Below are 26509 nucleotides of genomic sequence, written 5' to 3' on the forward strand. Positions count from 1 at the left end.
ATTAAAAAATAAAAAGTAAAAAGAGTAAAAGCTCTGAGTCATGGGAAGAAATAAATGATAAAAAGGAGGAATCTGAAAAAAGTAAATTAGATTCCCCAAATCTGAAAGCTTATGATTTTCTCCAGCTGAAATTCCCAGGACCATGCTGAGTAAGAGTGGAGATGGTGAACATCCTTGTCCTGTTCCTGATTTTAAGAATGAAGCTTTTCAAATGTGTCCATTTAGCATGATTTTGGTTGCTGGTTTGTCATAGACAGCTTTTGTCAGATTGAAATAATTCCAATTTTTGTAGGTTTTTTTTTTTTTTTAATCACGAATGGGTGCTGAACTTTTGTCAAAGCTTTCTCTACATCTACTGAGATGATTATATGATTTTTGTCCTCAGTTACTAATATGTTGTATTACATTTATGGATTTGCATATGTTGAACCATCCTTGCATCCTCAGATGAATCTAACTTGATCATACTGTATAATACTGATGATGTGCTGCAGTCTGTTTGCCAGTATCTTATGGAGGATTTTTGCATGAATGTTCACTAGGGAGACTGGCCTATAATTCTCTTTCTTAGTTGGGTTCTTCTCTGGTTTTGGAATCAGCTATGCTTGCTTCCAGCAATGAATTTGTAAGTATTGCTTCCCTTTCAATCTCATTAAAGAGTTTGAGAAGTAGTAGTGTTAGGTCTTCACTAAATTTCTTACAGAACTCAGCAGTGAATCTGTCAGGGCCTGGGCTTTCCTTTGTTGGTAAGTTTTTAATTGTATCTTCAATTTCATTTACTGATATTTGATTATTTAGGATTGTTATATCTTCTTAATTTAGCTTTGGTAATCTGTCCATTTCTCCTGTATTTTCCATCTTATTGGAATACAAGTTTTCAAAGTATAGATGATTTTCTGGAGTTCTACAGGGTCTGTTGTGATTTTGCCCTTTTCATTCCTAACTGCACAGATGAGTCTTTTCTTTTTGGATAAGGTTGGCTAAGGGTTTGTCAATTTTATTTAATCTTTCAAAGAACCAACTCTTAGATTCACCGATTCTTTGTATTGTTTGTTAGGCTCCAGTGTTAATTTCTGCTCTGATCTTTATAATTTTCTCCCTTGTATGAGCTTTTGGTTTAGCCTGCTCTTCTTTTTCTGTAAGTCTGATTTTCAAGATTAAGTTGTTTATATGTGCTTGCTCTGTTTTCCTGATTGGGTATTTACTGCTATGAATTGCCTTCTTAAAACTGCTTTGTGTCCCACAAGTTCTGGTATGCTGTACTGTCATTATCATTCAACTGTAAAAACTGTCTAATATCTTCTTTAATTTCATCTGTGACCCACTGATTGTGAAGTAGGGTGCTATTTAATTTCCATATGTTGATGAAGTTCTTGAGGTTTCCTTTGGCATGGTTTTCCAATTTCATTGCACTGTGGTCTGATACTATGCATGGGATAATTTCAGTTCCTTTGCATTTACTTAAGCATGTTCTATGAGCCAGTATATGGTCTATTTTGGAGAATGTCCTCTGTGCAGCTGAGAAGACTGTGTATTCTGATGTTTTGGGGTGCTCTATAGATATCTACTAATTCCATTTGTTCAAAATTTTGATTTAGTTCTAGTATTTCATTATTGATTTTTTGTCTAGTTGATCTGTCTCTTTGTGATAGTGGAGTATTGAGGTCTCCCAATACAATTTTATTAGGGCTTATTTGATTTTTCAAGTCAGTTAGTAATTGTTCTATATAGTTGGGTACACTGGTATTTGATGCATATATATTTATGATTGTTATCTTTCTCTTGGATTATTCTCTTTACAAGGATGTAGTGACCTTCTTTATCTCTCTTAATCAATTTTGGCTTGAAATGAACTTTTTCTGCAAATAGAATAGCTACTTCTGCTATTTTCTGTGTTCCTGTTGCATGGAATATTATTTTCCATTGTTTGACTTTCAGTCTATGAATTTCTTTTTGAATTACATGTGTTTCATGTATGCAGTATATTTTTGGATCTTGCTTCTGGATCCATTCTGCTAGTCTTTGTCTCTTGACTAGTGAACTGAACATTGATGGTTCTAACTGGTATGTATGGACTTATCCTTGTCATGTTACTTTCTTGTTGTTCACTCCCCCGTTTTTCCTCTCACTTTAATTGTTTGCCTTCCCTGGTGAAGTCTTTCTATTGGGGTTCAGGGAAGCTCATGACTTTTACCTAGTATTAGAAGGTTATAAACAGCCAATGATATAGCTCAGTGCCACAGCACTGCCTGGCAAGCACAAGGTTCTTAGTTCGAATACTAGTACTCATTTAAAAAAAATAAAATAAAGAGGGCTATGACAGGAATGAACAAGATTGAACTTCAAAGCCCTGTTTCTACTTTCTGTACTGTGCTACAAGGCCACAAAGTATAGTACAAAGGTCTTTGAGCTGGAGGAGAGAACCTCTAGAGACTTCAGGCAACAGTTTTGTGTACATGTATCTTTGAGAGTGAGAGTTCACAATTTTAAATATTTTCTCATCAGGGTACCTCACCAAGAAAAGAAACTGAATGGAAGGGAAATGCACTGGACCAAAATCAAGTGATGTGGCAAAGCCACTAATTTGCTATGTTTTGGGGTATTTTTTGTCTTTTTGAGACAGAATCTCGCTATGTAATTCAGGTTGACACTGAACTTAGCCCAGGCTGGCCTCAAACTCACAGCAATCCTCCTCCCACAGTCTCTCAAGTATTTGGATTACAAGCATGTGCCACCATGCCAAGCTAACTCACTATGTGACAGTGGATAAAATGTCCCTTCTCCAATGAAGTATTTAGATCAGACCTCCAGTATTTCTTTTCATTTGAATAGTTTATGGTTAATCAACTCCAAAGAGCAGAATCTAATGCACATTTGAAATATTTCCAAGTGGGGAGACTTTCTGATGTATTACAAATTATAACACTTTGATATTACCTATCCGTAATTCTGGGTTGAGTTTTCCACCTACTACAAATGTAGTAACTAGTTCTATCTGAAATGTATTGATGGTACAAGATACCAGGTGCCAAAATGTGGTATAATAACTATTATTGACAGCAGCTGTGACTGAGGAATAAAAAAGTCATCAAACATTATCTATGGAACACATTTCCTTTAAAAAGCATCTGTCTAAAAAGAACAAGAGCAAGCTGGGCATGGTGGTGCACACCTCTAATCCCAACACATGGAAGGCTCAGGCAGGAGGATCATTGCATGTTTGAGGCCAGCCTCGGCTACAAAGTTGCTTAAAGTCAGCTTGAACTGCATAATGAGATCCTGTCTCAAAAAGACCAAAAAGGGGGAAAGAGAGAGAACAAGAGAGCTTTCTAAAATTATGCTAAAAGAAATTAGAAATGCAAAGTTTTCTCTATGGTTTTATTTATTCTAAAGTCCATTAAAAGTGCTGAGATTCCTCCTCAGAGGATTTTAGTTATTAGTTAGCCTTCATTTTTCTCATACAGAGTTAACATGTACACTGTGGTACAAATTCATAAGCGGTTGTCAAGGGGATCTAAGAATCCCTGAAAAAGGAAAGCAAACCACCAGAAGAGAGATTTGGGCTGGTTGGTTGCCTCACTTACCACCCACATTGCTCTTGTGTTTATCATAGATCTCTCTCACTTTTCGGTAACGGAAAGCTAGTTTTCTCATCCAGTCCACTCCGCCCTGGACACCAACTGAAGAGCCATGGCTACTGCTGCCGCCAGAACCACTGAAACCATCTGTTGAGAAACTATAGTTGCTGCAACAAGGAGGATAACGTAAATTAAAATCTATATGTCATGCAGTTTTAAAGTGCTACCTGGGCTTCTCTTGTCTTAGTATCTGATAAACAAAGCTAATGGTTTAAAAATCTTCTGAAGGTGGATATGGTAGCACATGCCTGCATTCCTGAACCACCAGAGGCTGAGGCAGGAGGATTGCTGAGTTTGAGGTCTCTGTACATCAGTCTGTCTTTAATTAGCTGTCTATGTTACTCCTATTACTTCCATCAAAGAAAGGACTGAGGGACAGGAGGTATAGCTCAGCAGTAGAGCTTGCACTTAGTATGCATAGTCTTGGGTTTGATTCTCTTGGGGAAGGGAGAGGGGAGGAAAGAGGAGGAAAGGGGATTTAGCTTAGTGACATAAGTGCCTGCCCGGCAAGCACGAGGTTTTTAGTTCGATCCCTGGTACCAAGAAAGAAGAATAAAAAAAAGAGAGAGACAGAGAGAAAGGATAGGTGGAAGGGAGGTAGAAGGGGAAGAGGGGGAAGGGGAGGAGGAAGAAGACTAAGATAAAGGAGGAGAAAGAGGAGAAAAGAGATTGAAAAAAGAAATGAAGTAGAAATAATTCAAGCACCAGCATCTCCGAGAGGTTGACTTGGGACAAAGCAACTTTATTCATTAATGCAGAGAACAGATACTACTATAGAGTGGAAAAAAGGCAGAACATGGAACTATGCAACTATGCAAATGTTTTAATTATGTGAAAAAAGGATACAAAAAGTTAGAAGGAAATAACCCAAAATGCTAATAATGGTGAGGAGATAATGGTGAAGAGATGTTTTTCTTTAGTGATCTGTTGCCTGATTTTTAGGCTTATGGATGACTGACAAGCAGTGGCTTCAAAATATTCATAAATTCCTGATACTCTTATAATTCTGCTTCCCGTTGGAATGGGGTATAACTAGAATGTAAACAAAATGTGACAAAAGTGACAGTATTTGATTTCAGAGATGATTTTTCTTGCTTGCTCTTAGAGTACTTGCTCTAGATGAAACCAGCTGCCATGTATGGACATTGAAGCTTCCCCATGGAGAGGGAAACACAGTGAGACACTAAGGCCTCCTGTCATCAGCCACAGGTGAGAGACAGGTCCCGCTCCAGTTACACCTTCAGATGAGTCCAGCTCTAACCAACAGCTTGATTTCAACCCCAGTGACTCAGATAAAGACCTCCTTAGCTAAGCTACTTTCAAATTCCCAACCTACAGAAATTGTGAGATAACTACTTACCTTTTTAAAGCTACTAACAAGGATAATTTGTTACATAGCATATAACTAATACAGCTATATAAACTGGGAAGGATTAATACTTCAAAAATACAGATTTAAAAATGAGGGACAGAATTAGAGAGAATTTGGTTCAATCCGAAGTCAAAATAGAAGTCAATGCATTAAGCATGAGATTCTGCAAGTAAATAAAAGTTGCTAAGAAATAAAATGGGAAATTATTAGTTAGCTACATGTGTAAGAGAAACAAAACACCCACAAAAACTAGGATTCAGAGTGGATTATCAACTGCTTCAACCAGGTTTCTTCCTAAAAACACCAAAAAAAAATCTCTTAAGAATAAATAGTGCCCTGCATGACTGTAGGAAGAGCAACAGGCACAACTGAACACAGCTTTTGAAAGAGAAATTTTCAACTTCAGCACTACATGAAATTGTCCTTACTAAAGTGCTCTGTCTAGGTCTACTTTGTATTTGAGAATTTGTGCATGGAATACATTTTAGGACAATCACAAGAAAGAACATTTTACCTATGAAAATGGATGAAACATTTAAACAAATTAACATGAAAATATGTAAGTCTTTTTTTCTTTAAGTATAGAGCAGATACATTTAGCTAGTACTACTGGTTCTGCAGCTAAGGGAAGAATAAAGAGACTAAGCAAGAAACCTATCACTGAGATTCCTTAGTTCACTTAAATAATACAGTGGTTAAGATATATATAGTCTTCCACAAGTTTATTCCCAATACCATAGTCAGTTTCCTCAGCAAAACTCCTGATGTTTATTTGTATCTAAAGCGATCCAGTTCACAAGCATATTATCTCCTGACTGAAAATATGTCTCAAGATGGTATAACCTTTCTTTTGGAAAGCTGTTTCTTTGTTTGTACCAGGAATTGAACTCAGGACCTTGTGCTTGCCAGGCAGGTGCTTGTGCCACTGAGCTGTGTTCCTGGCCTAGAAGGGTGTTTCTTCATCTGATCGCTGCTACCCCTTGTTGAGGTCCTGCACAAATGCTACTCCGCTGAGAAGCCCTCTGGATTGGTGTTATCACATATTCCCTATTCACACCAGAGATACTTTTTCCTTTGTTCTCCATATTCTAACATCACTTCTCACACTATATGCTATGGTTAACTAGTTTGCTTCTGTCTCTTCCAGCAGACTGAAGTTTTTAAGTGTTTTCTTCAAAATCCACATAGTATCTTGCATATAACAGGTGTACTGATGTTCAAATATCATTGCGTTGATCACCTCAAGTCTTGGCCATTGTCATCTGAAGCCACATCTTCCACATGTACCTGGTCACATTCCTGTTAAAAAAACAAAAAGCATTCTTTCAGTTTAAAAGTACCATGACTACTGGCACATGACCACTTACAAAACAATGAAATGTGAACTCCTTTGAAAGCTTGATATATATCCCAATATTCATGAAATCTTCCTTAACTATCCCATCCTTCAGTTATGCTCTTATCTCAGCAGTTCATTTCTTCAGCTCATGAGGATAAGCATAATTTCTCTTACCCTGTCATGTGTGTCTATGTCCTATACTTGACTATATTTACCATTATACTATAGGCCTTGTGGGGCAAGACCCACATCTCCCATCTTCTTTGCACCTTTTAGTCTAGTCCAGTGTCTTTATGTGGCATGTGTCCAATTAATTTTTGTAGATGAAATAGTTGGTAGAGTATGGTATCAAAACTGAGAATGACAAACTGGTAAATTTAAACAGGGTTATCTAAATCAATGTCCTCATGTTCTAAGAGGAAGGTGAAATTTTTTTTCAGGATCATACATGACTAGTGAGTGTAGAAAAAGACTATAAAGAAGCTAGGACTTCTGCTTCTATCCATTATCGCACGCTATTACTGACATAAATGCCACTCCCACTGTCCAACCTGATGCTTGCACTCCTCATACCACTAGGGTACCTGCATCAGAATCCCCTGGGGAAGTTTTTGAAAAATGTATATTCTTGGGTCTATCCCAGATCTATACAATCAGCATTTCTGGGAGTGAAATCCTAGAATCTCCATTTTTAAGAAGCTCCCCAGGTGATTCTTATGCCCCCTAAAGTTGAGAGCTACTGACCTGGGGGCAGGAACACATTCAGGTCATTCTTCACAGAACTTTCAGTCCTGAGTGAGGACTATGTCTAGAAAATCATTACAAATACAATTTGGCAATAATTATTGGTACACAGTAGGCTTTCAATAACTGTTGCTGAATAAAAACTATGCTGCCCTAATTTATTAACATGTGAACTTGCGGGAATATCAAAGCATTATGGAGTCTAGATAAAAGCACTGGAGTTTAGAGCCACATTAGTTTAATTTGTTGGAGAATTGTCTGTTGCATAGAATTAAAATATATTCAAACAGAAACAATGGCTACTTGGGAGGCTGAGTCAGGAGGATAAGTCTGAGGCCAGCCCTGGCAATTAAGCAAGACCCTGTCTCAAAACAAAAAGATTTGGAGATATAGCTCAGTGGTAGAGTGCTTGCGTACCATGTGTAAGGCCCTCACTTTAATCCCCAGTAGTACAGTAAGATGAGGAAACAGGGGAGAGGACAGGAGAGAGACACAGGGGAGGGGATGGAAACAGAATTTTGTGGAGGATAGTTCTGAATTTAAACCTACAAAATGAAAAGTCTGCATTTTCCCTCCTGTTTCCCAGCAATTCATGCCCTTGGAACAATTGCTTCTTTTGTAAAATGACTGCCTAAATGAGCCTCAGGATGGGAACACAAACTTTTCCAACCTGAGGCTCGTACTCTGGTCTTCTGACTCATGGTCCTGTGCTCTTTCTACTACATCATGTTTACCTTGGAGGTGAACTCAACTGTCAAAAGCTAAAAATTTTCCCACAAAGTTCTTATTGTGTTCTGGTTTATCTGGTGACTAACTAGAAAATTCTGCATATATATGGATACATACATATATATGGATATTAAATAAATATAAAAATGCATAAGTTAGAGCAAGTATTTACAGATTAGACATACCAACAGACGTTTTAACCAAGAGACTTTTAAAGTAAAACTGAAGAACAGTTAAAATATAATTGAGGATACAAATAATCAAACCCATTATCTATCATTATATATTAATCAACCCAATATATGTTTAGTATTGATAAATACATTGGGATACTGGTTTAATTATCAGAGTTTTACTTGATGTGATAGCATTTCCCCAAATGCTATGTCACTTCTCAAAAAGCTAACAAACATCAACTTTTTTTTTGTTTTGTTTTGTTTTTTTATCATGTGTCCTAAGCATGAAACAGCTCTGGCCACCAACCAGGCATCAAGCTAGGATGAACAAAGGACTGCTGTCTACTCTGCCCCTGACTGATACAAGAATAACACCACCAATGAGGTGTCTCTTTGCCCAATGCCAGGGGGGCAAACATCAACTTTTTGAGCCAATAAAATTCAGGGCTAGAACGAAGACTATGAACCCAACCATGTCACTATTTCTTCAAGAAGCTTTGTAAGACTGTGGCTGCTAGCCTGTATTTCCTTACCTTGTTTAACCAAGCTTCTCTATCCCTATCTTGTCTATCAGGTATCTTCTACGTAAGTAAAGGTTCCAAAAATTGAACAAAACATCTCACTGAATCACAAAAACAATGTAAGATGCTTACCTCTAAGTCATTGAAAAATAGATGTGTATCAGCCACTTCAAAAATCATTTCTTCCATTGTTAAACCTGAGCCAATCACTACTGTTGGGTCCTGGAAGGCAGTAAGAGCAAAAAAAAAAAACTAAAATGGGTACACAGCCATAAAGAAAGATAAACTGGAGACTTTTATAGGTAAATGGATGCAACTTGAGACCATAGTCATAAGTGAAATTAATCAGACCTGTATGTATAAAAATCATAGTTTCACTAGTATGATAAACCGAATAAGTAAATAGAATCTGAAATGTACAAAAGATTCTGTGAATTGGGAAGAAACTGCTCAAAAGAAAAGACAAACTGTGAGGGGGAAAGGGGAAAAGAAGAAAGGGGAAAAGGAAAAAAATATGTATACACAAAATAGTTAAGATAGTTAAACAACTAGCTTCTATTTGTTCCTTGAAAAGGAATGTTTTGTGTTAATGCTGCTTAGACAAGACATCATGCCTATATCCTGTACTCTGAGTAACTACTAGGAACACAATATGCAGTGTATCAACTAGTATAACGGTCATACTTATCTATTTTGAAACTTGGTTTCACTGTTTTTTTTCTCTTAAAAATGGGTTGGCTTGGTAGTTACAGAACGGGTTCTATTTTCAAATATTTCAAAGTTGAGGTCAATATAAGCCCAAAATATTTCAAAACAACACAGGCTCATAATATTAATTTCAAATATTACTGATGGAACATCATTATTATTTATAAGGATCTAGTAATGTACAATAGAGATATTATGGACAGTTATAAATTTCAAGACAATCGTTTCTGAAAAGTATTATTATCATCATTGAATTTATTTTAAAAAATGTATTTTAAAATTTAACCGTCTAAAGATTATACAGAAGCCATTGTTCATTTCCTGTTAATTGGTTTGAAATACCCTGTAATAATGTCATTCTCTTGAATGGTTTTATAGTGTCTTGATATGTTTGGTGCTACAGTATACGAAGTTATACTCAAAGATTTCAAGGAAAGAGACACTATGATAATTATTTTTATGTCAGGATGTCTTGTGGTGAAACATTATTTTGCTTAAATGGTTATATTTTGACCTGTGCTGTTCTGTTATTATGCCCTCTTTTATCTCAATCCCTTTTTAAAAATTATTTACTTTTTTCTTTTTATCTTTTTAATTAAGGGAAAAATAAAAAATAGCAGGATACATTATAGTAACCTACTTTGATTTCCTATTAACTTGATTTGAAATCCTGTATTGCCCTTACCATCTTGTTTTGACTGATTTTCCCCTATTCTGCTTTGCTGGATAGTACTAAGTTCGAAAGTATAGGCAAAACAGTGAAAACAGGATTCATTATGATGCCCATTCTGGTTGACTATTATCTTCTTTTAAAGTCCTGTAATGCCTCCAATGCTTTGATTTTATTCTTTACTGTTTTGTTCAATTTTATTATAACTTGCAATTCTTAAAATAGCAAGAGGCAGTATGGTAACCATTGTTGATCACCTTGCATTTTGTTTTTATATTATCTATTATGGCAATCTTTTTGATTTGACTGACTCTGTTCTGATATGTCGTATTTGGTTTTACTCTCTTCAAAAAAAGTCCTAACTGTGGGAGCAATAAAACGTGTAACTGTCATTGTACAAAAGAAAAGAAAAGAAAGTGCTCTAAAGGTTATAACTGCATATATGTTTTTTTTTTTTTTTTTGTCCTTTTCAGTTTTTATTGGTACCAGGGATCGAACTCACAACCGCCTGCTTGCAAGGCAGGCGCTTATGCCGCTGAGCTAAATCCCCAGCCCCTGCACATATGTTTAAATGTACAAGATAGATAACCATATTACTGAGTTTTTTTGGATCATTGAACAAAACTGTTTGCACTCTCACTGTTTCAAAGTCCACTTTATATGCTTCAATTTTGTAACTTGAACAACTATTTGTAAGAAGAGAATATGTAATCTATTAACTAGTGATTTTTTACTGTTTATTTTTTAAATTTTGTATTACTTGTACCCTTCTCTTGTTTTTTTTCACCTTAAATAAATAAATAAAAATTAACCGTCTACTTTACAGTAAAAAAAATTACATCCATCATTCTTAGAAACAATTCATTTAATATTTTTGGAAACTTCCCTGTCCACAGGAAACTCTAGTTATGACTAAAATATTGCTCTTATAATACACATTATCTCCTGGTGTCCTTATCCCACATACAATATAATGCCAGACATCTGATAATCTCAACAATGAGAACAGGAAAGAGTAAAGAGTCAAAATATTTTGGAGGACAACCAATGCAAATTTTTAAAAAATGAAGCATCAGTCTTTTACTTAGAAACTAAGAAAAAATTTTTATAAAAATCTTAGTAATATAGTTTATGTCAGCTGGCCAACTCAGACTGTAAAAGCTTGGAGAAACCAATTCTAAAAAGAAATATCAATGACACTACAAAAACAATTGCCTGTAATGAGATGGCAAAGGTAGCTCTTTTTATAAAATTTATTTTTAGAATCTGAAAAATACGACCTGGCAGGTAATTTAGTGTAGAAATACACAGTTCTAATCTTCTGAAAACAGCTCATTCCTTTGCTATTTGACGTTTACAGTGAAGATTAAACACATTAAATTTTTTTTGGTAAATTTAGTTTCAAAAAGCATGTGTTATAGTTTAGATCTAGAATGTTTCCTAAAGCCTGATGTTCTGAAGAAAGGCTTTTGGAAGAGATGACACTGGTCATGTGACCTGAAGGGTGTCTCTCTCTCCTTTTTGCTTCCTGACAGCCATGATCTGAAGTTTTTCTCTACCAAGGCTTTTTTTTTTTTTTTTTTTGTCTTTTTCGTTTTTATCGGTACCAGGGATTGAACTCACGACTGCCTGCTTGTAAGGCAGGCGCTTATGCTGCTGAGCTAAATCCCCAGCCCCTCTACCAAGGCCTTTGGCCATGCCTATCCTGCCTTGGAACCAGCCAACTATGGACTAAATTACCTAAAAGCTGTAAGAAAAGTAAATCTTTCCTTTAAGTTGTAGGTGTCAGGTATTGTGCCTCAGTGATAAGGAAAATGACTAAGACAGCATATAATGTACATTAAAATATATCTATTTACATCTAGCATATGTATGCTGCATTTACACTAGTAAAAGTGACTTAATTCCAGCACTCTGGGAGGTAGAGGCACAAAGATTCCAACGTTGAGTCCCAATTGGACAAATGACTGAATAAGACCCATTTCAAAATAAAAAGGGCTGACGGTTGTAGCTCAGTGCAAAGGTCCTGGGAAAAAACAGTGTCTTAAAGTTTAAAAAATCAGTCTTTGGAACATATAAACCTAAGACTTGCTCTGTTTTGAGACTTACTCTTACATTTTAATCTTTATAACATGCTTTTCTTGAACAATTTTAGCTCTCAGCATCAGTCCTGGGTTTGTTCTAAAGATTTACCATCAAACTTACTCAATCTTGTAGCCTGCCTTGTGTCAGCCACCTGGTGAAGTTTTACATGGTAAGTTAAAAACTAACAAGGTAAGACAGAGATGGCAGAGAAAATGATTTTTTTCCCTATTAGAAGAATAGTTATAACAAAAGAATATTCAATTACCTTGCCATATTTCTGGGCATAGGATCCAGTGAGAAGGGAATGGAAGATGATGATGGTTTCATCCAAGTCCCACAGAAATACCCGCTGAGGGAAGAAAGTATTTAAAAAGAAGTATACTGATTACCTTCCAATCACAATGAAATGAAATAGAACAGAAGAAAAACTGGAAAATTCACAAATACATGGGGAAGAAATAATACAATCTTAAACAACGAGTAAGCCAAAGAGAAATTACAAGTGAGATTAGAAAGTATCTTGAAATGAATGAAAACAGAAACAGCATACTAAAACTTATAGACTATAGTGAAAATGGCACTAAAAAGAAGATTGCAATTGTAAATGCATTCATTAAAAAAGAAGAAAGAGGGTTGGGAGATGTAGTTTAGTTGTGCAGTATGTGCTTTGCATAAGTAAGGTCATGGATTCAATCCTCAGGACCAAAAAGAAGAAAGATTTCAAATCTGTAAGTACATAAACCTAAAGCTAGTGGGAGAGGAAAAAAAAAGTTCAAGCAGGGATAATTAAAATAGAAAAGAGGAAATAGTACCAAACAGTCAATGAAACCAACAGTTAGTTCTTTGAAAATTGTCTATGAAATTGACGATCTTTAGTGAAAGTGACTGGGGAAAAAAACTTACTGCAGCATTTCAGTAATCAAAAAACAGTGTCAAATTACTAAAATCAGTAATCAAAGTAGAGATATCTCTACCAATTTTATAGACATAAAAAGGATTATGGGCAAAATTATGAACAGTTAGACATCAACAAATTAACCCAGATGAAATTGTCAAGTTCTCAAAAATATACAGCATAAAATAATTATTCCAAACACCAATCTTTCCAGACATAATGCATACCTGTAATCCTAGCTACTCAGAACTGCAAGTCTGAGCCAGTCTAGGGAAATTAATGAGACCCTATTTTAAAATAAACCTGTGAGGTCCTGGCTTCAATCCCCAGTACAGGGCAAAAAAAAAATCCTCCCAAAACAAAAACCCACTAATTTTTCCTGAACTTCTTCCCCTACAAATTGACAAAGGACATTTCTTGTTTTTTCTGGCATAAGGGATCAAACCCAAGGCCACACAGAGCTACAGCAGTCTCAGTCTTGAGAAAGGGTCTTGCTAAATCACTCACTAAGTTACCCCAGCTGGACTCGAATGTATTTATTTGTTTCTTTGTACTGGGAACCCAACTCATGACCTTGTGCTTGTCAGGCTGATGCTGTGCTGCTGAGCTATATCCTCAGTTGGATTCAAATTTATGCCTTAGTCTCCCAGAGTACTGGGCTTAGAGACATGTACCACCACCCCTGGCAAGGAGTATTTCTTAGTTCATGCAAAGAGGTCATCATTACCCTGATACCAAAGAATACATAGGATTCACATTTTCTTTTCTTTTCTTTTTTTTTTTTTTTTTGAGACAGAATCTCGCTGTGCAGTTCAGGCTGGCCTTGAGCTCACTTGTAGACTAAACTGGTCTCGAACTCACAACGATCCTCCTGTCTAAGCCTCCCGAGTGCTAGGATTACAGGTGTGAGCCACCATGCCGGGCTTAGGATTCACATTTTCTAATTTCAAAACTTCCTGCAGCATTTCAGTAATCAAAACAGTGTGGTACCTGCATAAAGTCAGACATGAAGTCCAATGGAATTGAGTTGAATTTAGAGATAAAAACCCATAAAATCTGACTGAGTTTTTGACATGGATTCCAAAATCACCCAAAAGGGAAAGGAAACTTGTTTGTTCTGTTTGTTTTATGGTGCTGGGGATTGAACTCAGTATCTCATATATGCTAGGCAAGTACTCTACTACTGAGCTACACTCCCAGATCAAGAAGCTCTTTTCTACAAATGGTGCTGGGAAACCTGGATATCTATAAGCAAAAGTACAAAGGTAGACCTTACTATATATACAAAATTACCTCACAATGAATCAAAGGCCTAAATTTAATAATAAACAAAATCTTTACAAGGAAACAGAGGGAAATGTTGCACTCTTAGGTATTACATCAAAAACAGAACAATAAAACACAAATACTGGATTTCATCAAAGGTTGTAATTTTTTTTTTTTTTTGTCTTTTTGAGACAGGGTTTCACTATGTATTGCAGGCTGGCCTTGCACTCACTTTGTAGCCCAGGCTGGACTCAAACTCACAGTGATCCTCCTGCCTCAGCCCCTTGAGTACTGGGATTACAGGCATGCACCACCACGCCTGGCTCTCTAAATGAATCATGAAAAACTTCTCAAAACATGCAGTGGTGATATTACATAATACTGTGAATATATACACTGAATTGTATGCTTAAAAATGGTTAAAAAGACTAAACTTTTATCCTATATGTTTAGTTACAATTTAAAAAATGAGTTCTCAGTTTTTGCCAAGAAACCTGAGGCAACTTTAGTTTCTTTCTTCTTTTATTCTGACTCTAGTAAACAAAGAAAAAGAGGCTACAATTTTGATTTACCTATCTCTAAGAGCAACTATCAATGGACTCTTTTTATTAAGTAATTACATTATTAAGATTTTAAAAATTAAAAGATAACACCGAAACCCTATTACTAATATAATTTTTATGTCCTTCTAGTCTCAATACAGAAGTCAACTGTATGTCTATAAAAAATTCTTAGTGCTTGCAGCACAGAATAAAAATAAGTATCTACCTGAAGTTACCAGATCTACTTGTGTGTCTCATAGAGCTGTGAATTAAAAGGATGATAGTTCTCTCGTTTCCCTTTTTAATTTCTAGCCACTGAACAGTATGACATTACTTGTAGGGCTCTCGGCTTCCTGAATAAGAGTACTGTCCTTTTTATTCTCTGGAATATAGAGGACAGTTTGTTCTTTTCCTCAACAAGTTACCTGGCTACTACATTCAGTAATGCCTTCTCAGTGCTTTGATGAATAGCATCTGAAAGAGATTTGGTAAGTTACAAACACGGAGAAAATTTCTTAATTTTTCTTTCACTTAGCTATTTTCAGTCCGTTTTGCTTAGAAATCAAAGGGCATACAACACAGACACACATTATCTCCATGAATTTCAGACATACTGGAAAAAAAATCCCCCACTGCCAATAAAAAAACCAAAAATAGGTAACTCCAATGCATTTCTTCTCATACTTCCAATTCACTGTCCTGGGAAGAACTGGCATCAGCTTTCCTCTTGCCCCGGTTCTTGCCAGTCATGTTTTTCCTGGACTGATCATCAGTATCTTTACTTGGTGTAGTCTGGGATAAGGACGGGCTTGTAGAAGGGTCTCCTGGAGAGGAAAAGCATGACATATTGCAGCAGTCACACGCTATGAAATCCAGGGCAGGAAAAGCAAGTCAGCGAATTCTGTTCCTATGAGTTATAATGAATGGATCAAGTTTAGACAACTAAATTTCAGGTAAGCAATTTGAGAATGTAAATCTAGGCATTGAGCATCAACAGTGGCTAACATCACAAATGTCATAACCAGACTTCAATCGAAAAACACACCTATGAAGTTGCTTTGTGTATTCTGATCTTTCCCCAAATGAAGTCTCACTATGTTGTCCAGGGGTGCATGTGTAGACTGAACCTGAGGAGTGCTGAGATACATACATCTCCAGGCCTTTTTGAAAAATCTTCATTTTGGGACAGGGTCTTGATAAGTTCTACAGACTGGCTTTAAACTTGGGATCCTTTACCTCAGTCTCCTGATGCATCATGTCTGGCCCAGGCTGATCTTGAACTAGTTAGGTTCAAATCATCCTCCTGTCTTAGCCTCCCAAGCAGTTTGCACTACCACCATGTGCTACCACATCTGGCTTATGAAGTTGTTTTCTTAAAAACAAACAAACAAACAAACCAAAAAAAAACTCCTCCGCTCAATCTGAATTTGCTCAAGCTTCTAGATAAAGGTTTGTCAACTTGGCACAGCAGATATTGTAGGTCAGGTAATCTTTTGTTGATGAGGTTGTCTTGTATATGGTAGGACATTTAATATAATAAAATTAGACTGGGAAATACTGTGCGATAGATAGTCCAGTTTCTTCAACAAGTAAGTTACAAGGGGGGAAAAAGAGATAGGGGATTTATAGGTGAAGAGATATAAACCACAAAATACATACACACTAATCTTAATATAGGGACCAATTAAGGATCTGATTTTTTCCTTCAGATTTTCTATTTATTCATTGACTTTTTAAAGACAAGATCTTACTATGCAGTTCAAGCTAGTCTTGAACTCACTATGTTACCTAGGTTGGCTTCCCAAGTGCTTGAGCCTACAGATGTGTGCCACCACACCCAACCTCACTGGCTCATTTTTATTTTACATTTTGTTTTTGGTATTGAGGATTGAACTCACGACTTCACATTTGCCAGGTAGGCGCTTACACCACTAAGCTAAATCTTCAGCCCTCACTGGCTCATTTTTAATTGACAAGAGCTTTATATACTTATCATGTAAACATGTTGTTTTGAAATAAGTACCTAGTAGCAAATGGACTGTATTCAAATTTTACAGAATATAAAATGAAAAACAAAACTGACATTTATAAGAAAACTGTTACTATGAATAGCTTTTGGTTTTTCAGATAGGATAACAGTATTGTGATATGCCAATGAGTACTTTTAGAGAGCAACACTTGAAATTTGGGCAGGGAATTTGATACACAAGTGAAACAAAATTGCCTGTAAATGCTGGTGTGGTAGCACATGCCTGGAATCTCAGTACTTGGGAGGCTGAGGCAAGAGGCCCAGTTGGCTATACATAGTGAGTTTAAGGTCAGCCTGAACTATATAGCAAGACCCTGTATCAAACAAAACAAAACAAAACAAAACTGTCTATACAGTGTTAATTGTTAAAGGTGGATGATGTATGTAAGGATTTGCTATACTATTGTGACAACACTACTTGTAATCATTTTAACGTTATTTAAGTTTAAAACAGTGAACATCTACATGACCACTTACTTACCAGACAGATAAGGACAAATTATACAGAAAACTTTAGTTGACATAGAACTCTGTACACATGCATCATCAATGAAAACTAAGTGCTCCTCTTAACTAACATGATGGTAGCTAACCACCAAATTTTCATTAAATAGACACATATAAAAAAATATGTTTTACATGTTTATTAAATTTGTACAGAAAGCCTTTATGTAAAAGTTTTTTTTTTTTTTTGTATCAGGAATCAAACTCACAACCTAGTGCTTGCCAGGCAGGTACTTATGCTGCTGTACTAAATCTCTGGCCCCTATGCGAAACGTTTATAACCTGGACATCATAAATGTATTTCAGAGCTGCATATCTCCCGAAATTATAGGTTACGTTTTTATGTATTTCTTTGGAGAAAAAGGACCATAATTTTCCTCATAATCTTGAAAGGATCCAAGATTAGAAAGAAATCCTATTCTGAGGCTCTAGCAGGAGTCCTAAAATATGCCCACACTAAAACTGGAGTCCTCAGATTTTTATAAAATATGCCCAAGTTCAGGTATTCCCTGTAATGGGCATGTTAAAGCTACAACAAGGCAGGGTAGGGGTTAGAAATACAGCCTTTTCATTGTTAGTACTTTCACTTTCCTGTTCACAGCATCGGGTAGATATTCAGGTATCAGTGACCCACAGACTGCTTCCAAAGTTTAAATGCTCCTTACCTGAGGGGATGCAAACAGAACAGTGACAGTGATTTACACCAGGACAAAATCATTTTCATCATCACCTGAAAACAACTGTTGGATGAAGTGCCTTTAAACCAGTTTTGTGAGTGTGGTACTTACCAGAGGAAAGTCTCTGTGCTGCTGGTGCAGGTACCATGACACTAGGCTTCTCTGCCTGGTAGGTGGAAGCTGCTAGTGTGGAATTCTCAGCATCACTGTTAGCCTGGCCTGTGACTCCAAAGCTGGAGCTGGGGTAGCAGGCCTGGTATTGATTCTGACCAAGAATAGTATAGGTGGGATAATCCTGCAGGCCAAAGGGAACAAGGGAGGAAAAGAACTCTTAGAGGATGTCTTCCTTTCTCCCTTTTATTCATTATTATTTTCTTAAATCATTAATTTGACTTATTAATTACCTATCTAGTACTCTCTCAATGAAACCAATATTGCCAAAATGCAATGTGTGAAAACTTGAGTCCAGAAGAGATGCTTCAGGGTGAGGAAAACCTGTGAGGAGGGGTTGATCTGAATGTACACTCACACACATACATACAGTGTTCTGTTCTCTAACAGCTCTTCCTTTCAAGTCCCATTTTTAATGCACTAAATTTCTTGTGAGGATTTTTTTTGTTGAGTGGTCTTTTTGAGACAGGATCTCGCCATGCAGTTCAGGATGGCCTTGAATTCACTCTGAGGCCCCAGGCTGGCCAAGACTTGGAGCAATCCTCCTGCCCCAGAGGGCTGAGATAACAGGTGTACACCACCATGCTCAGCTTTGCACTGAATTTCTAAATAAATTTCTGCATAGAATTTTTGAAGGAAAATTTCTGTTCTTTAAGAAGTTTATAAATTACTGCTCTAGATGGTAGTACATCTAAGGGTAAATGGGCTTAAAACAAAAAAGCACATCTCCTATATGAAAGTTTCTTAGAATGGAGATTGACATTCCTGCACTGGGACCGAACTCAGGGCTTGTACCCTTTAGCCAAGCACTCTACCCCTGAATTATATCTCTAGCCTTATTTTATTTTAAATCAAGTTTTCATTAAAAATGAAGTTTCCTTAAAATATTGGGAAGAAACTTTTGGTAGTTTCATGAGCACATATATACCCAAACTTACCAAATTATGTAATCTAAATCTGTGCAGTTTTTTTTTTTGTATGTCAATTATATATTAACAGAGCTATAAAATAAAACTGAATATGGTATACAGATCAGATATACACCTTTTATTTTATTTTTTCTTCCTTTTATTTGGTACAGGGGATTGAACTCACGACCACCTGCTTGCAAGGCAGGTGCTTACGCCACTAAACTAAATCCCCAGCCCCCCTCTTTTTTTTTGGATATACACCTTTTAAAAAGTTCCACCAACACCGAGACAAATAGGAAGTGGGAGACACCAGCTGCCAGACCAAATCTTTTTTTTTTTTTTTGCCTTTTTTGTTTTTATCGGTACTGGGGATCGAACTCACGACTGCCTGCTTGCAGGGCAGGCGCTTATGCCACTGAGCTAAACCCCCAGCCCCCCAGACCAAATCTTTGTATAGCTATTAAGAACCTATTTATGAACTGAATAGAATTGTGTGTGTGCGTGCATGCATGTACTTATGCATGGGCAGGACACAGGAATACTAAAAAAAAAAAAAAAAAGAGTAAGTCACTTTAGGAGAACTCAAAGAACTTGAAGACTTATTAGGAAAGAAAAAAAAATTCCAATGAAAATAAACAAACACCCCCAAAAAATATTTCCAACAAACTTGTAATAAATTATATGTTAAATGAGTGAAAAACAGAGGAAGACAACTATCATTGTGAGCTATGATGGTGAGAGTGCTTTCTGAGATTAATACATATGGGAGGCATTATGATTTCAATCTAAAATGTTCCACCAAAGTTTCATATTCAGAGATGGGGCCTGGTTGGAAGGGGCGGATCATTGTGGGTAATGGGTTCTAAGCATACATGACCATCCCTAGTAGCTCCCTTTTCTCCCTGCTTCGTGGTATCATATAAGGAACAGTTTTCCTCTGCCATGTTGTTTCCGCCTTGGAGCTGGGTGACCACGTACCGAATCTATTGTAATTTTAAACTGAAACAAACTTCTCCTCCTTAAGATACGGGTGTTTACAATTTGATCCCAGCAACTAAAAAGTGACTAACACAGGAGGCAAGAACATGAACAGGCCCTACAAAGATTTTATTAAAGGGATCATGGCGGATGTTGAACCTGTTTAAAACAATGGATCCTCACAGGTCTGAAAAAATGGTTAAATAAAATGGCTTGCATACTTTAGGCAACACTGTATAGCTTATATGATTAGGAAATGGGGACAGAAACATAAAAGGTGTTCATGTGGATGACTTGAGAAAAATGTGGCATTATATGCTGGAGTGTGGTGGTACACACCTGTGATTCCAATACTCTAGGAGGCTGAGGCAAGAGGTCTGTAAGTTCAAACCCAGCTGAGACAACTCACTCATGGTGGGGAGGAGCTGGAGATTTAGCTCAGTGCAAAGGCCCTGGTTCAATCCCTAATAAAACACACACAGAAACTTACACACATGTATGCTTGTACATATGCACATACAGTCTGGTTTTTAGATATGATGAATTTAAGAGAAATAGGGATTTAAAGAAGTAACCCTTAATCATCTAGAGGCCTATAAACATCATGAGGTCAAGATTAGAATCTTTATCTTAGAGGCTGTAAACAGATACTATGGTGATGGGTAAACAATCTCAAATTGCAGTTATTATGATGTGGAAAAACTAAATAGGGACTGTCCATGTCAGAAGACAGGGTTAAAAAAAAAAAAAGAAACATGAATGGGAATAGAGAAAGTCTTGGGGCTGGGGATTTAGCTCAGCGGCATAAGTGTCTACCTTGCAAGTGCGTGGTCATGAGTTCGATACCCAGTACACAAAAAAAAAAAAAGAAAAAGAAAGTCCTTTTAAGAGTGGCAGATATAAATGTAGGACCTCAATAAACAGGTGTGGACTAAAAGAAAGAATAAATACAAGAACAGTAAAACATAAAATGAATATAATGTTAACTGCAGCTAGAAAGATCTATGGGGATAATGATAATATTAACTGCTGCATAGAAAAACAAAAAACCCTATTAAACCATTGAACAAATGGACTTAATATATATCTGCAAAGTGTTTCATCCAATAATGACAATATGCATTTTTCCCAACAGCCTACATGACTTTTTCCAAGATAGACTACATCTTACATCATAAAGGATGCTTAAGTAAATACAAAAGAATCAAAATAATTTTCTGCATACTATCAGATCATAGTAGAAGGAAGCTAGAAATCAACAGAAAAAAAGCCACAGAACTATGCAAACACATGAAGATTAACATATTGTTGAAAAAGCAAGGGATCACAGAAGAAATCAGGGAAGAAATAAAAAAAGTTTGTAGAATCAAATGACAAGGGACCAAAAAAAAGACAACGGCAGCACAACATACCAAAAACAACAGGATACAATGAAAGCAGTTTCTAAGAAGGTAGGTTATAGCTGTAAATGCACACATAAAAAGAACTGAATGATCCTAAAAAAAATAGCTCAATGAAGCACCCTAAAGGTCCTAGAAAGACAAGAATAATCCAAATCTGAAACTTGCAGAAGGAAATAAATTATAACGATCAGAGCTGAAATTAATAAAATTGAGACTAAAAAACAATACAAAGGATCAATGAATCAAGGAACTGGTTCTTTGAAAGACAGGAAGCTATTTGGAGATCAGGGGGCAGAAAAGAGGAGAGGGAAGGAAAAGTAAAGATCAAGATTTGATATGTATATGAACCAGCCCCCTCAACGAATGTGCTTATGAATTACAAAATACAATTTTTTGACATTAAAGAAAAAAAACAGAATCTCCTTCTCCCAAAAAACATTCCTCTAAAACACTGAGAATGTTACTAATAATCTTTTTGTTTGGTTTTGGTAGTGAGAATTGAGGCCAGAACCTTTGCATAGCCCCAGTCCCCTCTGAGGCAGAGTTTTACTAAGTGACTAAATTGCCAGTTGGACTTGAACTTATGATCATTCTGTCTTAGCCTTCCACAATACTAGGATTTCAGGTGTGCCGCCACGCCTAGCTTTTAACTAGGGTTCTTTTAAGTATACAGTTAATGTAACAGTGATCAAGTCCAGACCACAAAAATTCACAAAGGAAAGAGAAATTTAAATGGATGTAATATTTATTCATTCTACAAATCTTTTTGCTACTGATGTGCAGGTACTTTTCTAGGTTCTGGGAATATGTAAACGAACAAAATAGATAAGGTAGCAGACACAGCCATATTTCAAAGAGGCTTAGCAGGCAACAAGAGAAACAAGATGGCAGTCTGAGAAGCCATCCAGGGTCCTAGTTCTGAGGATATCCAGAAAAAGAGCACACAGCCACACCATTACTGATTATTTCTTAGACGATCATGGAAAGAAGACAGCAAGATAAATGAACCAAATCAAACAGGATAAACAAAAGAAACATTGTACCTGGTTTGAGATGCTGGCGACTGCTGCTGCTGGAATATTGGCAATTGTGGAGGAAGTGGAGATCAGGCTGGCATTAGTACTTGAAGCTATAGAATGGAAAGGGTTAAGAGAGGTTAACTAAAGATACTGTGTAAAAAGGCTGGAAGATAGTGAAAGTATATCACCGTAAGTGAACATATCCACAAGGACATAAAGAACACTGCTAAAACAAATACTTGGTTTGCTTTTTGCATGCCATGCCTCCTCAATTTAGACTTGTTTAGAAACAAATACTTTAAATATTTTTCTGCTTCAACTTGAGTCTTCCTATTAAAGTCCTAGAAGGATGGATATATATTTCACAGTTCATACTAATGATACCAACGAAATCAAAACTAAATCATTCCACTCCACCTTCTCTAGAAGCTGAAAAATGACTCACCTGCAATGTGACCTACTAATAATCAATATAGCAACTGGTAACTCCCACCCTGTATTATTTATTATCACTTGCCCCAAATTATGCCCTTCCTGATACAATCTAAGCACTTTGAAAAAAGAGCTCTCCAAATTCTAAAGTGCATGGAATTACTTCTTGGGTTCTACATATATATTAACTATTAATGATAACAACACCATGATCTAGCACAGTGGTGGCAAACCTATGGCATGTGTACCATACATAGCAGGCTGTTTGTATCACTCTAAAAGGTTCGTAATCAGTGATCTAGTATTTAGAGACTTTATCTATAAACATGTAAAAATGCAAAAACTTAGAAAATATTAAATATATTCTGGTCAGGTAAAAATGTATGTACAGCTACATCAGATGTCTGTCTTAAGATGAGGAATTTGAATTAAGTTTTTACCCTTCAGTCACAGATTCCACCAAGGTTTTACCCAAAACACCAGTGATTACTAGCTACTGTAAGGATTCTTTTCAGGTAGACAAAGCAACTGGTATTATGAGGTACTAGTTTTAAATTCCTTTCTTACTTATCATGAACACATTTACAACATGGTTTTCACTGTAGTCATGCACATCCAGAGGAGTCACCAGCAGACAGATCTGATTATCTGAGTCCCTACTCCATTACCAACAAAGCCCTCCTGAGGGAAAATCAGTAAGAAAATCTCCATTGAAACTAGACTGGAGGGGAAAAAAAAGCCGCAGAGGGTACACTGATCAATAAAAGAGAGCAGTTTCCTCCCTTTCCCCAGTGGTGCTCTGCTTAGAAGACAGTTTAGAAGAAATTCAGGTCAGTTATTGCTATTGCTGCAAGTCCTGACTGGACCAATGAAAAATGTAACTTCTTTAGAGGCATAAAGCTAGTGGCAGATAATTAAGATAACAATGTGGATCTCTAAATTCTTTATCCAATGCTTTTCCTTGAAATCAGTGGCTGACCTAGGGATCAAATTTCCTGACTCCCGAGGCTGAATTAAAGGAATCTTAACAACTTACTTTCTTAAATAAAACTAAATGAAATAGATTTTTTAAAAAATTTTTTTTCTTTTTCCTTTTTATGTACCAGGGATCGAACTCACGACTACCTGCTTGCAAGGCAGGCGCTTATGCCGCTGAGATTTATCTCCAACCTCCAATGAAATAGATTTTATAACCTTATAGATACTTTTCTTCTCCATCAGTGTTTACTATCTTTTCTACTGTGCCTTAACACATTCTTTTCTCAACAAAGAAATATCCAAAAAATAATAGTACTTAGAGTAGATGACTCTGTAAGTAGTATGGTTTTGTTTTGAGACATTACCTCATTATGTAGCCCAGGCTGCCCTTGAACTTGCAGCTATCGTCTTGTCTCAGCCTCCCTACAAGTGTGTACCACCATACTCAGGATTAATCATTTTGTGGCAAAAGATTTTTGACTGGTTTCCAGATTCTATTACCAAGGCATTATCCTACACAAGGTCTGCAATTGAACAGACTGAACAGAGGTGACTTAAAATGGGGACAAAAGCTGGGCATGGTGGTGTATGCCTGTAATCACAGCATTCATAAGGCTGGGGTGGAGGACTGCTGCAACTTCAGGCCAGCCTGGGATATGTGAGTTCAAGGCCAGCCTGAATTGCATAGTGAAACCCTGTCTCAAAAAGAAAAAAAAAAAAAAAAAAGAGTAAAAAATAAAGAACTTCCTTTTCTTTCCCAGCAAAGCCCATTTCTACATTAATTTTCCATTGACCCTGGATCTGGCAAATGCTCCTCTTTTCCTCAATATTTTAATTCTATTCAATCTTGTCAATAAATTACCAGAGGCTAAAGGTTCAATTCTGTTATATCTGATTTCTATATACAAGGTGGGGAGGAGTACATGTACTCTAAGTGGTTTTAGAAATTTTAACAATTTTCAAGTCACTCTCGTAGTAAAAAAAAAAAAAAAAGCACACACGGGGCTGGGGATTTAGCTCAGTGGCATAAGTGCCTGCCTTGCAAGCTTGTGGTTGTAAGTTCGATCCCTGGTACTGGTAAAAAAAAAAAAAAAAAAGCACATTTTATAGACAATTGACCATGTACTCCATCATCTCTGCTAGGAAGTTTAATGAACTGATTAGTTAGTTGATAACTGTCTGAGGTTTAAATAACTATATTACCAATCATAAATTTCTCTCACCAATATGAATTAGGGGATTTTGGCCGAATGACATAGAAAACTCAGAGCTCAATGGTATTTCTTTCTGCAACTCCACCAAAGCATTTCTAACATGTATCCTTCACTCAAAACAGTAAGTATATCAATATCTATCTACGTGTCTAGAACTATCCAGACCCTGAAAATTAGAAGAATATGCAAGTCAAAATACCTGACCTCACAGAATTTAAATTCTAGTGAGGGAAGTTAGTCAATAAACAAGTAATATTTTTTAGTCTCCTTTAACTATCACTGAATGCAAGTAACACTCACCTAACATATACAGGAACATTGTTTACCTTACTTCATTCACAACAATGATTAAAAAGCCAAGAATTAAAAAAAAAAAGTGCTATCATTCTGCATGTATGTGCAAGTTTCAAAAACAGTATTCAGTTGCAGATTTTTCAAAAAAGAAATATCTAACAAAAAGTACAAATTTACAGAATAAAATAAAATTCAATTGGCAATTCATTATACATGTAAAGGCTATTAAATCTCCAAGGACAGTGATATGGCTCACTGGTTTTGGACATCCTCACTCCTGTTACGACCATGGGGCTGTGAAATTAATGACTAGACAGCATTTGGTTCTTTTGGGGTTTTTTTTTTTTGGTCTTTTTCGTTTTTATCGGTACCAGGGATCGAACTCACGACTGCCTGCTTGCAAGGCAGGCACTTATGCCGCTGAGCTAAATCCCCAGCCCCCTACACAGCATTTGAAAGAGTCATGCTCTCCTAGTCAATCTAATATGTCAACTTACAGAAATAACTATGGACACAGTGACTTCTAATCAAAGAAAGCAGTCCATAAATGGAAAACGAGTAACTCTGCAATGCAGAAATCCACAATACTACCATGTAAGCCAGATGATCAAGTCAGTGTCAACGGTCAGATATTGGGGACAGTATGCATACCAGACATGATATGATTTAAAAAAAAAGACCTTTTACCTCTATGATTTTCATGAGAAAAACATCAGACAAATTCCAGTGGGTAAGTACCTCACAATATACCTGGCTAATATTCCTAGGTCACCAAACTTCCTAGGTCACCAAAAACAAGGGCAGTTTGAGAAACTGTAAAGTCGACAGGGGGCTGGGAAGACATGACAACTAAATCTAATGTATCCTAGATGGGATCCTAGAAAAAGGATATTGAGTAAAAGCTAAAGATATCTGAATAAACAATGGACTTAACTGAAAACAATATACTAACATTGGTCCATTAATTCTAACAAAGGTAGTATCTTATTTTAAGATGTTAATAATAGGAAACTGTATGGTATGTGGGAGGATATATGAGAAATCTATATGCTATCTGCTCAATTTTTCTATAAACCTAAAAAAAGGGGGCTGGGGATTTAGCTCAGCGGCATAAGCGCCTGCATTGCAAGCAGGCAGTCGTGAGTTCGATCCCTGGTACCGATAAAAAGGAAAAAGACAAAAAAAAAAAAAACCTAAAAAAAGATATGCTAAAA

The 26509-nt window shown here is 36.5% G+C and overlaps 1 protein-coding gene and 1 non-coding gene across 5 annotated transcripts in view; both read right to left on the reverse strand.

Annotated features, from left to right (window-relative positions):
• Positions 1 to 26509, reverse strand: part of Eya3 (EYA transcriptional coactivator and phosphatase 3) — a 105260-nt gene that overhangs the window by 12820 nt on the left and 65931 nt on the right. For all 4 annotated transcript variants that reach the window (XM_063235879.1, XM_063235880.1, XM_063235881.1 and 1 more), the window contains 7 exons: positions 22402 to 22487; positions 18007 to 18190; positions 15370 to 15509; positions 12248 to 12331; positions 8652 to 8741; positions 6251 to 6309; positions 3585 to 3745 (listed from right to left, as the gene is read on the reverse strand). In XM_063235879.1, the coding sequence (XP_063091949.1) occupies positions 3585 to 3745; positions 6251 to 6309; positions 8652 to 8741; positions 12248 to 12331; positions 15370 to 15509; positions 18007 to 18190; positions 22402 to 22487 (804 nt within the window). The remainder of the gene's footprint in view (positions 1 to 3584; positions 3746 to 6250; positions 6310 to 8651; positions 8742 to 12247; positions 12332 to 15369; positions 15510 to 18006; positions 18191 to 22401; positions 22488 to 26509) is intronic.
• LOC111757227 (small nucleolar RNA SNORA48) lies at positions 8268 to 8412 on the reverse strand. The gene has a single exon (XR_002791605.1). It is a non-coding gene; the product is annotated as a small nucleolar RNA SNORA48 (small nucleolar RNA).

Source organism: Cavia porcellus, unplaced genomic scaffold, assembly GCF_034190915.1.
Source record: "Cavia porcellus strain 051 isolate PalLab524CR breed Dunkin Hartley unplaced genomic scaffold, mCavPor4.1 scaffold_25, whole genome shotgun sequence".
NCBI lineage: Eukaryota > Metazoa > Chordata > Mammalia > Rodentia > Caviidae > Cavia > Cavia porcellus.